We start from the raw sequence: 12,067 nt of genomic DNA on the forward strand, positions 1-12,067 counted from the left end.
CACTTCAATACATTACATATTACCTGCACTCTCTTACCATCATATTACCTTCTACGTACCTTTAGCAGCACAATAGCTTGTCACTGGGGCAGTACCCTTAAAGGGGCATCTTTGTGCCTTCCCCATAAAAGTTCATAGTATTACTTTGAGGGTACATCGTACATGAGGAACAAAGTTGTCCCTTAAAGGGTACTGCCCCAGTGATAAGCAATTGACCCTTCGCAGGGAGCTTGATTGACAGGTAATCTGACCAATCATACTTCGCCATCCGCCATTTTGTCCGACAAAGCAGTCAGGAGAGTTAGTAGATTAACATGGGAGGATTTGAACTTGAAAAACGGAGTGTAGCCTGCCTTTCCGTGGTTAAAACAACATTCCTTATTATGTTCATTCATGTTTATTTGATGCTATGAATTAACTAGAGGGAAGAGATGATCGGTTCACGAGCAGCTTTAACTGAGCTATCTGTCAGACACATTAAAGAGCCACAAAACGGCATTGTTTAAATTTCTTTTAAAAAATTACCAAATTTGAAAGGTGAGACTTTCTTTAATATCAAAAGTAACCTAAAAGTAACCTGGTCTGTCCTGTCTGTCGGCGCGTTGTCAGTGTGCTCTCTGCTCCGCGATGTATTTTTCACTGAGATACATATAGCTTGTCGGACATAGCGACAGTAACTAAGGGGGGCAGGTCTTTGCGAACGGTCAATTGTAGCCCTAAATGTAATTGTTGCACGTTTTGATTAAACATTTTGAAAAACCTGAACAAACACAAGCATTTTGTACATTTGTTATGTGTTTCTCTGTGAATGTATCTTTTTGATTGGAACTGAGCTGCTGTAACACAAAGCAAAAACTGTCATACATTTTGTCCAACCTTCTCCAGTTCTCCGTATGTTCCCTATATTGTGTGATGTAGCCTAGCCTAACATTAACTATATAATTGTATAGTCAATCCATGATGTGTGTTCTGTAAAAGCTTGAATTTAACCCAATTGTCAGGGGCAGGGCTTGGTGAGCCAGTTAGTGCCATTGCGATTTGGGGTTTTGTTTCAAATACCTTTTGCCAGCCACATCTTATGATAGCATAGCATCATAATTCACATTATGGAAACAAAATCAGGAAGTCCAGTGACCTTTTAATGTCATAAACACTCTTGGTTGCCTCACCCAATGATTTTCGTCATAAACAGAAGATCCATGTACAAATGCCCAAAGCAGCTGTAAAACAAAATCAATCTAATGAACAACAACTTTTTTTCTTCTTCTTCTTCTTCTCCTCCATTGAGCACGTTTAAATCCACACGACATTTTGGGGAGAGGGCCGATATATTGCTCATTTCATTGCAGTACGATAAATAACACCATAATAATGCATATTACATAATTTACAAATAGGCCTACTGACACGGATAGAAATAGAGTCACATGCCAGAGATAACCGAAAGTGCATGGTAGGCTACGAAATAAAACAAAATGACAACAGCAATTTAGCACGACTTCGAAATTGCAGGTCTCCCAGCAGCATAATGTAGTAACAGTAACCTTGCTAACAAGAAGCAGAATTATCATTTCTATCTGTTTCCGTAATAAATCCAGCTGGAAGTGTTTTATTTTGATAAATTTAATGCACGCGCTGATCCAGCTGACAGCGCGAACCACTCTAACGGTCACCGCTGTAACTATAGCAACATTGTCTGTCAATCAGCCTCTCACACTTTACACCTCAGAAATAGCCAGTCGCACATGCTGTCCTCAATAGCCTACTAGTCAGTGATATTTATCTTCATTATTCTGACCAGCCGGCTCAAATGGCTAACCCAGAGACAGTAAGTGTTTACCTGAGGCAAAGAAAAGGCGCTGTCCTTTCTCCCTGTGCGGTGGTTTTCCAGTATAATATTTTTGTCGACGCTGTGCTCTTTCGTAGGCGAGCGTCACACAGCTCTTTTCGTGATGCCCCCTTAATGTTCAAATCACGACTCGTTTCCTGCGGTGTGGGTTATGTAGTGGTTAAACATCTGACAGGTAAAATGGTTGTAGATTCAAATCCCAGCAGGGTTAATACATTTACTGAGCCCTTGATCAAGACATTTAACCTTTGGATAGGCTATACTAGGAGGGATTTTTGTGAAATTAACGTATGTGAAATTTCCAACAATATCACAAGAAAGAATGAAAGTATAATGAAAGTGAAGCCTTTATTCATTCATTCAGAATTGTTTGGATTGTGACATTGTTCATACCAGTTAAAGGTAACAATTCTGTCAAAATGTATTCACTCTCATGCATGTTGTTCCAAAAACTTCTGTTCGCAAATGAAGATATGCTATAGCTTAGGCAATTTGTTATATTCTCGTCATTTCGTCCATCCACTGAAAATCTGCACAACCAAAATTGTCAAGCTTCAAAAATTCAAAACAACATTGTAAAAGAAGCCTAATCATGAGCCAGTTTAATAGAAGTCTATTGAAACAGGTGTGTCATTGATGCACTACAGATGCCATTTTGTAATACAAATAGATGTTCACACTGAAAAAAAAAGAAAAAAGTGCAAACTTCAGATACCCAGAATGATGCATTTAATTAACTGGAAAAAAGAAATGTGGAATGATGGACACTTCACTCCTCATACACTGGTTGACTACATAGTGCATAGTGGATAGTGTAGGCTACAGTACGCCATTTGGAGCATAACTACTGTAGTGACTGTTATGTTTTGGCCAAACATGGCCCCATTTACTCACATTGTAAGTGTCTCATAATAACCTCCATTTTTTTTTTCATTATTATTTTCTTAAAGGACAGATAAAGCAACATGTCACGTTTATCATGGACTTTCTGTTTTCTTCATCATCATTAGTTCAGTTCTGTCACCTGTGTTTAGTTAATTAGTCATTGTTAATCATCATCATCACCTGTCGTCACTCGTTATCATCTGTGTATTTAAGTTCCTGTCTTTCACCTTTCAGTTGTCGGTCAATGTTTGTGTTGCTGTGTTTGAGTGTTGCCCTTCAGCCTGTACCAGCTTTTTGTAAGTTTATTCTAGTAAAAGTTTGTTTTGGAGTATTGTACCCGTCTGCCTGTCTTCATCCGCACCATACCCGTGACAGATTGACCGACCCAGACAGTATGGATCTTCCAGCCGTCCAGATCCTTCTCCTTTCCCAGGAGGATCAGTCTCTCGAGGCCCACACACAGAGGTATTTGGACTTGGTACCTTTGGTACATTATGATGATATCAGCCTCTGTATGTTCTTCCGGGCAGGCCTCAACGCTGAGGCCAAAGCACGCCTGCCCGGAGATGGGCCTCGGGAGAACTTTGCTGCCTATGTGGAGTGGGTATTATGGAATAACGGATCATCCTTCACCGTCGATGATGCCACCAGCCCCACTCCAACTCCAGAGCTTCCTGCACCGCTGGTCCCGTCCAGCCCAGAGCTTCCTGCACCGCTGGTCCCGTCCAGCCCAGAGCTTCCTGCACCGCTGGTCCCGTCCAGCCCAGAGCTTCCTGCACCGCTGGTCCCGTCCAGCCCAGAGCTTCCTGCACCGCTGGTCCCGTCCAGCCCAGAGCTTCCTGCACCGCTGGTCCCGTCCAGCCCAGAGCTTCCTGCACCGCTGGTCCCGTCCAGCCCAGAGCTTCCTGCACCGCTGGTCCCGTCCAGCCCAGAGCTTCCTGCACCGCTGGTCCCGTCCAGCCCAGAGAAACCTTCGCCGCTGGTCCCGTCCAGCCCAGAGCCACCTTCGCCGCTGGTCCCGTCCAGCCCAGAGCCACCTTCGCCGCTGGTCCCGTCCAGCCCAGAGCCACCTTCGCCGCTGGTCCCGTCCAGCCCAGAGCCACCTTCGCCGCTGGTCCCGTCCAGCCCAGAGCCACCTTCGCCGCTGGTCCCGTCCAGCCCAGAGCCACCTTCGCCGCTGGTCCCGTCCAGCCCAGAGCCACCTTCGCCGCTGGTCCCGTCCAGCCCAGAGCCACCTTCGCCGCTGGTCCCGTCCAGCCCAGAGCCACCTTCGCCGCTGGTCCCATCCAGCCCAGAGCCTTCGCCGCTGGTCCCGTCCAGCCCAGAGCCACCTTCGCCGCTGGTCCCATCCAGCCCACAGCCACCTTCGCCGCTGGTCCCATCCAGCCCAGGACCGCCTTCGCCGCTGGCCCCGGTCAGCTCAGAGCCTTCTTCGCCGCTGGTCCCGTCCAGTCCAGACCCATCTTTGCCGCTGGTCCTGTCCAGTGCTGACCTCCCCAAGAAAATTTTGGGGGGGGGCAATAAGTCCTCTGAGGGGATCGTGGAGGCCCTTCCGACATGGTTCCCATGGCCGCCCGAAGGGTCCACACCGCCATGGCCGCCCGAAGGGTCCACACCGCCATGGCCGCCCGACGGGTCCACACCGCCATGGCCGCCCGAAGGGTCCACACCGCCATGGCCGCCCGAAGGGTCCACGCCGCCTGCACGTCCTGCTCCGCCCTGGCCGCCTGCACGTCCTGCTCCACCCTGGCCGCCTGCACGTCCTGCTCCGCCCTGGCCACCAGCACGTCCTGCTCCGCCCTGGCCGCCAGAAAGGCCTGCTCCGCCCTGGCCGCCTGCACGTCCTGCTCCGCCCTGGCCGCCTGCACGTCCTGCTCCGCCCTGGCCACCAGCACGTCCTGCTCCGCCCTGGCCGCCAGAAAGGCCTGCTCCGCCCTGGAGGCTTCCTGCTCCAGATCGGCCACCCCTTCATCAGCCTCCAGGGCGCCCACCCCCCCACCCCTTTGTTGTTCTACGGCGCGAGGTCGCGCCTTGTTGAAGGGGGGCGTTATGTCACGTTTATCATGGACTTTCTGTTTTCTTCATCATCATTAGTTCAGTTCTGTCACCTGTGTTTAGTTAATTAGTCATTGTTAATCATCATCATCACCTGTCGTCACTCGTTATCATCTGTGTATTTAAGTTCCTGTCTTTCACCTTTCAGTTGTCGGTCAATGTTTGTGTTGCTGTGTTTGAGTGTTGCCCTTCAGCCTGTACCAGCTTTTTGTAAGTTTATTCTAGTAAAAGTTTGTTTTGGAGTATTGTACCCGTCTGCCTGTCTTCATCCGCACCATACCCGTGACACAACAAATGTTTGTGGTAGCCACTGTCTCAGTAGCAGAGAGACAGTCAATCTATAGATTAGCTGAATGAACTGCCTGCCTTTGAGCCAACCCCAATAACACAACGAACTGCAGCATCATGAGCCTCTGCCAGAAATATAAATCAAGCACCATCTCTCTTTTCCTGCACACACTTGCTAAAACCATTCCTACAATTGTCTGATTGAAATGCTTATAATTCCCAATAATTCTTATTCATCTAGTGTTAACTGCTGATTTATATTAGTGAAAAACATCAGAAAAAATAATTTAAATCAGTTGTAGGAATATTTATATTAGCCTACATATTATTTCCAACAATTCAGGTAACTTTACCATTATTTTAACATTATGTTAAGGTTAATTTATAACAACAAAGAACATGAGGAAAGAGTCAGACTACGCCAACATTTACACTGCAGGTCTTGATGCCCAAATCTGATTTGTCATGTGATCTGTGCCACACAGGAGGAAAAATTGGAATTGGGTCATCTGCAGTCATGTAAATACGGACAAAGTGATGGTATTGTGAGCTTGGATGACAGGGCCATGTGAACCACTTTTACCTCTTTAGACCTCTATACTATAACTGTATTAATTACCTAATCACATTAAATGTGCAGTTGCCTTTTGTTATAGGATTAAGTGACTTCAATAATCCACAGAGTATATATAAAAATATAATTTCTTTATTGGAAAATAAAAGTGCATCAGAAAATAACTCGCTAGTATCATTGTCATGTGATTACAATGAACACAGAGTAATACAGTACACGTACAAAACTACATTTAAGAGTTAAACGACAGTTACATAAATTAGTACAATCTGTACACGGTCTTACATTATTTACACAAGGTGTATTCGTCATTGTTCAATTCTTTTCCATTCATTTGCTATTAAATAAACAGTAAACAACATAGGCAGTATCTCATTATCTGAGCCTCTTTTGTTGGAATGTTTTCTTCCCAGAATACTTTGGGACTCATTTTAGATATTCATACTTGACAGATTGTGTTCAATTAGATACAAACATTAAAAGTTATTACATCAGTTGTTAAATATCATTCCTTGTTGTAAGGTAAAAATAATCGTAAATAATGATGACCCAATGACATTTTACAAATTAAAGAAAAAATACATATCAATTGTATGATTACATTATTGTCATTTCAATCTATTCCTGTATTGAGGAAAACGTTTTTGAAATTAACTACTCCATTAGTACACAATGTCTTAAAGGAATCGTTTACCCAAAAATAATCATTAGTCAAAATTATTATAATAATACAAATCATTAAAAAATTAAACCTCACAGTATTCCAAACCCAAATTATGTAATTTTCCCCCAGTGAACAAAAATAATTTTTAAAGAATCTTCATTCACCCCTTCTCTACACAATAACAGTTTATAGTGATCAAATTGTTACTGATTTAAATTTGTCTATTCATAATGCGGAACTACGTTATGACTTAAGAATATGTTGAATATATATTTTTTAAAAATTGTATGTCCTATATTTCTTTGTGGTCCTTTTCTGAGTTTTACAGATGTGATGATCACAATGATTTTTTTATCATATGGAAAAGAGCTGGATCAAGATTCTTCAACAAAAAAAACTCCCCTATTGTGTTCCCAAAAAGAAAAAGAAACCAGCTCATAGGCTTGAAACAACATGAGGGTGAGTAAATGATGACATAATTATCATTTTTGAGTGAACTATCCTATTAAAACAAAGTTCTCAGTGCTTCAGGTCTGCTGTAGCATGACCAGTCAAACAGCCAGATGACTTCAGAGCATCAAAAATTACAAACAAGAGAAGAGAAGTTTTGCGGGGCCATTAACAATGCCCACTTCATGTCAAACATTCTAGTTTTCTATGCTCACAGGGCGTGAGTATTCAGGGTTCAGTAAAACACGGAGCTGCCTCATGTGCACATGTGCTTGATTATGTGTGTGTGTGTGTGTGTGTGTGTTACACTGGACAGCTCCTCACATGTCATTATCATAGTCCCCAATCATTCTCCGTGAGTTTGAGGCAAGGAAGATATCGTTCTCACGGGGGCAATCGTGATGACAGGAGCAGGTCTTAATAAACATCATCCTCTTCCTGAAAGTGTCGCCCTCAGGACAGCGGAACTCCACCTCGGCTGTGACGGTGGCATGAGGTGTGCAGCAGCGGCCGTCTGTACACACCCCGCAAAACTTTGGCTTATACAGCCTGATACTATGGCATCCAGACAACTCAAAACGCATCCCGCGCTGGCTCTTTGGGGTCCGCACACACTTCTTCCCTCTCTGTAATGGGAAAGAGGAAATTAGTTTATTTTGATTAACAAAATTGCTTAGATTTTCTTCAGGAACCATGATTTGCAATACTTTTGAGAATGCAATCACATTCAAAATAAAGTATTTTTCGTATGGAGCCCCTCCCATGACGTGTTGTGATGTCGAAATCACGGCCACGAATTAAGAATTTTTCCCTACATTGCATACATTACATTGCAAGTAAATTGCTGCCAACTTGTATTCATTTGTTTTCACAATATATTAGTGTGTCATGGCCATGATTTGACTAAGTGAACAAGTGAATAAGTCATGGCAGTGAATTCTTAATACCGGTATGCATATAATTTCCCCTGCATATCATGTCAAGGACTTCATAGTTTCAGCTTTAAAGGGTTAGTTCTCCCAAAAAGGAAAATTATGTCATTAATTACTCACTCTCATGTCGTTCCAAACCTGTAAGACCTTCGTTCATATTCAGAATACAAATGAAGATATGTTTGATGAAATTCAAGAGCTTTCTTACCCCAGAAAGGTAAAGACATCTTTAAAATAGTCGGGGGAAGATGTTGGGGAAGTTACTAAAAAGTTGTGTTTGCTCGTTACTCGTTACTTCTTAAAAAAAAAAAATCCGTTACTTTAATTAGTAACCCCCTGTAAGTTTCACAGACAAAAAATGAGACGATAACTAAATAAAAACCAAAAACTATGACGAAAATCTATTTACATTTTAGTTAGGGACGATTTGGGAAGAGATCCAGTCAGAACTGATGTCCGCCTGCGTTCGTGGTAGATGAGTCGTGACGTGCTACTCTACCCGGTGTGACTAAAGTTGGCATGCGCTTGATGCATGTCTCATAAAACTGTATGAAAAACTGCATCAAAAATGTAAACCTCTGAGAGAAAGAGAAGAGCAGACATATGGATAGATCTGAATAAGAGTGACGACGCGGTAGTATGGTTTTCTGTGCGTATATGCCCGAAGCGCGCAGCCATATACATAGACAGCTATGCATCGCGTGAGTACTGAACTGAGCTCTCTTTCGCATCTGAATGGTAGTAAATACCTCCATCCCTCAAAAGTTAGCATGCTTCTCGCTTGCCATGATTGCTCTGCTACCAGCCTCGGTCACGTACCGTGTGGATCTTGTGACTATTGCGCCAGTGCGCAGCAGAGAAGGCAGTGTTGCTGTCAAATCTGTCCCTGGAAAAAGTAACGTTGTGGCGAATTGAAAAAGGACCTACGTTTCGTTACCAAATTTTCAGTAGTAGCGCGTTAAACTACTTTTTACCCCAAAAAAGTAGTTGCGTTGCACACAATACTGAAAATAGTCCATGTGACTACAGTGGTTCAACCTTAATGTTATGAAGCGACAGAATTTTTTTAGTTTTTTTGTGTACAAAAAGTATTCTCATCACTTCAGAAAATTAAGGTTAAACCACTGTAGCCACATGGACTATTGCAACGATGTCTTTACTACCTTTCTGGGCCTTGAAAGTGGTGGTTATGTTGCAGTCTATGTGAGGTCAGAAAGCTCTCGAATTTCATCAAAAATATCTTCATTTGTGTTCCGGAAATTAACGAAGGTCTTATGGGTTTGGAACAACATGAGGGTCCGGAGTCTCATGAGGGTCATGAGGGTCAACAGTCCGGAGTGGAACATGGACAAGGGAAGTATACTTTCAGCTTTACATTGTGCTCTCAACCCTTCTTACCTTTATGTCCTTTTCCAGCTCTGCATGGCAGGGGCGGATCATGCACATGCGGGTCTGCCGTTCCAGCTGGCATTGCTCATTGTCATTGGTTACACGAGAGGACACACCCATGCCACAAGTTGCAGAGCATTCACTCCATTCAGTGGTCTGAACGATGCAGTTGTCCCTTGCGCTCTCAGACTGGACACCCTGATCAGTTATTTCTCTATATGCTGAAAGAAGAGAAAGTGTATGTTAAATCCATGTGCCAACTTATATGAAAATGGAAAGCATATTATTGTCATGCAGAGCGGCTAGTAAAATAAGTTGCTATGGAAAAAGCCCCGAAATGTGGAAATTCACAGGGCCCGCCAGGACCATATTTCATTATTGTTTATTCATAGGTGGTCCCCTTCTCCTCCCTGCCCAATGAAAGGGCTTTTGGGAGATTGGGAGATTTGATAAAGAAGCAGCTGTTTCAACATGGTGAAGCAGAATGAAAGAAAATTTGACTTGCCGATCGACCTACCAGCCATTGCTGACTGGAAGGTGTCTTCTTGTGGGATCTGGTCGCACACCCACTCCTCGCAGCACTTGCCGGGGATTTGGACACGTCGTGGGTAGGGACAGTCTGGAGAGGGCAGCCGTATGTTGTTTGCACAGGTTGGTACGCAGCCAATCTCCCCATTCATGCAGACACATTGATGTTTGCAGCTAGGCTGAAACGTCTCACCGCTGCGGTAAATCACACCGCCCAGGTCGCACGTCTGACCCTCTTGAGCTGCAACACATACAACAGACATAAGACAACTTCATAACAATGACAGACTCCCACTTGTGGACAAAAAGTGTAGTGCAATACATGCAGAAAGATTGATTTTCATTTCAACTCTCTCCTCTTTATATAACAAATGTGTAATCCCTAAATTACATTCCAAAACACAGCATTGCACCCATATACTCACCCATACAGATGCCTGTCTCAGTGTCACTGAGCACACCGTAGTCACAATACAGGTCTTTATGATGGTCGCATGGCTCCAGGAAAGAGCAGGGCTCTCCTGCCTGTCGGGCACAGACTTTACAGCAGCTGCAGCCGTCCAGCACTAGACTGGTGCCTACAGGACATAAAGGGCTCTCAGCTGGGCAGTCACAGGGCTGAGAGCATTCCTGACACATCGCCTGCATAGAACAATGACACAATGTTAGGGTTTCAACTTGCATCAGATTTAGCAATCCCTTATTGAAGCTTTATTTCATAAATCTGTGGTGATAACAGTTTTATCATACCATAGATTCCAGAGCTTGCACAGAGCAAGAGGTTTGTTTTCTCTATGTAGTTTACTCTAAAATGTGTCTGCCTGGGACAAATTAATAGATCAGACAGTCCATATGCAATACTCTTGATGGCCACATGGGGGGATAAAATGCATTACAGATTGTAGATTTGTCACTTGGGAAGTGATGTTTTGGAATTACACTAGTATAACTTCATCATGTGAAGCACGTTTAAAATAATAAAAGGTGTAGAAAAATATGACAGGTTTAAAAAGTGACTGCAATACTGAATATAAAATAGTAAATAATAATAATAAATTAGGCATATTTATTAAATACAGCTTGTATGTATAAATATTCTACATTAAAAGTATGCAGAATATTTTCCTTCAAATTATTCAGTTTGCATTGAGACTGTTCTGAGCATCACATGTGAAAACAAATCAGTTAGTGACTTACATAATCCCCTCACATGTTATCATGGGAAACTTTATTATAATGCATTAGATGAAACCTAATTAGACCAATTACCCAAAACTATAGTTAAGATGTTAAACACATCCCCAACTAACCGCCTCACTCTGCAGATAGTAGCACAAACATACACTTCTACACTGATTATTTAATTCCTATGTGTCTCATTATGTCATTTGAAATTATAGTAAAATAATACATAATTAACTTACATAATCAAATCAGCTAATTCATATACATTTTGCATAAAGATTATAGCAATACAGGTAATTTTACTTTGAATATATTATTGATGTGTTCACTCACCATATGTATAAGCAAGCAGAGAACGATGCATGATCTGGTGAATACTGTTCCAGCCATTTCCTCAAAGAGTTCCCAACAGAAGCACACTCCACGGGTTTGTTTTGGTTCTCTGGTGTCTGTGATCACGGTTAGACTGCAGGACTGTTGTGAAGTGGAGAGCAGAGAGCCCCTCTTTAAATACTACCAGAATGGGGTGTAGCCCACCGGAGTCAAGCCATGCCACGCGACCCAGAGGGGTGAAAATATTTCAATTCCAGATGGTTTTCCATAATGTTTGAAAACGCAAGAGATGCTGTCGACCAGCCTTTCAATTAATCATACCAAAGATTCCAGAGCGTGCACATGGGAAAAAGTCTGGTTTCTGCACATAGTTTGACTGCTGTTTATCGGAAAATTAATGCAGGCCAATCTACAGGATGGTTAAAGATGTTTTGGCAGATGATAGATTATAATGTTTATCAGATACTGTTGTAATGCAACAATGATTAGATCTCATACAAGTGATGTGTGGAACGATGCGTGCATGCTTCATGTTTGGACTGGCATCAAACGGTATTGCATTAAACAGTAAAAAATATATATATATATATATATATATTTCCCACCACATGATGTCATGTTAGGCAGGCCTGCAGGGCAGGATATGACACGGCCCTCAATTTAATGTTTGTTGGGACAAAATTACACAGAGACAGTGTGTTTAGTGGAAATACAAAACAAGCTCATGAAATCCGTCAGGTGCAGAGAAAGAAACATGGTAGAATGAAATTGTTTATTTTTCCCGCATTGCAGCTATTTCCTGAAGCATGTCAGTCAGAGAAGATAGACACAATGTGTTCAGCAACAGCAAGTGGTTCAAACTAGACTTTCACATTTCTAAAGAAAAAGTGTCAACTCCAAAATCTGGTGATATTCTGATGTTATTCTTGTTTCTC

At 42.8% G+C, this 12,067-nt stretch overlaps 1 protein-coding gene across 2 annotated transcripts; it reads right to left on the reverse strand.

Moving 5' to 3' along the window:
- Positions 1-5,765: 5,765 nt before the first annotated feature.
- On the reverse strand, positions 5,766-11,454 carry ccn2b (cellular communication network factor 2b). 2 transcript variants are annotated; one of them, XM_079590494.1, is made up of 5 exons: positions 11,133-11,454; positions 10,040-10,256; positions 9,592-9,855; positions 9,096-9,307; positions 5,766-7,391 (listed from the first exon to the last, which is right to left on the reverse strand). In XM_079590494.1, exons 1-5 carry the CDS (start codon positions 11,187-11,189, stop codon positions 7,086-7,088), a joined length of 1,056 nt encoding a protein of 351 aa, XP_079446620.1. In that variant the 5' UTR covers positions 11,190-11,454; the 3' UTR covers positions 5,766-7,085. The 2 variants fall into 2 exon arrangements, with proteins under 2 accessions (XP_079446620.1, XP_079446621.1); XM_079590495.1 differs by having other exon boundaries at positions 9,604-9,855; positions 11,133-11,280.
- Between the last annotated feature and the right edge of the window lie 613 nt (positions 11,455-12,067).

Source organism: Phoxinus phoxinus (genome assembly GCF_949152265.1).
Source record: "Phoxinus phoxinus genome assembly, chromosome: 19".
In the NCBI taxonomy this organism is placed as follows: domain Eukaryota; kingdom Metazoa; phylum Chordata; class Actinopteri; order Cypriniformes; family Leuciscidae; genus Phoxinus; species Phoxinus phoxinus.

Excerpts from the sequence above, each read along its gene's own strand:
- ccn2b (XM_079590494.1), bottom strand. The coding sequence starts at position 11,189 with ATGGCTGGAACAGTATTCACCAGATCATGCATCGTTCTCTGCTTGCTT. Across the intron at positions 10,257-11,132 it reads TCTGCTTGCTTATACATATG|GCGATGTGTCAGGAATGCTC; the intron begins GTGAGTGAACAC and ends TGTTCTATGCAG. Across the intron at positions 9,856-10,039 it reads TGAGACAGGCATCTGTATGG|CTCAAGAGGGTCAGACGTGC; the intron begins GTGAGTATATGG and ends TATGTGTTGCAG.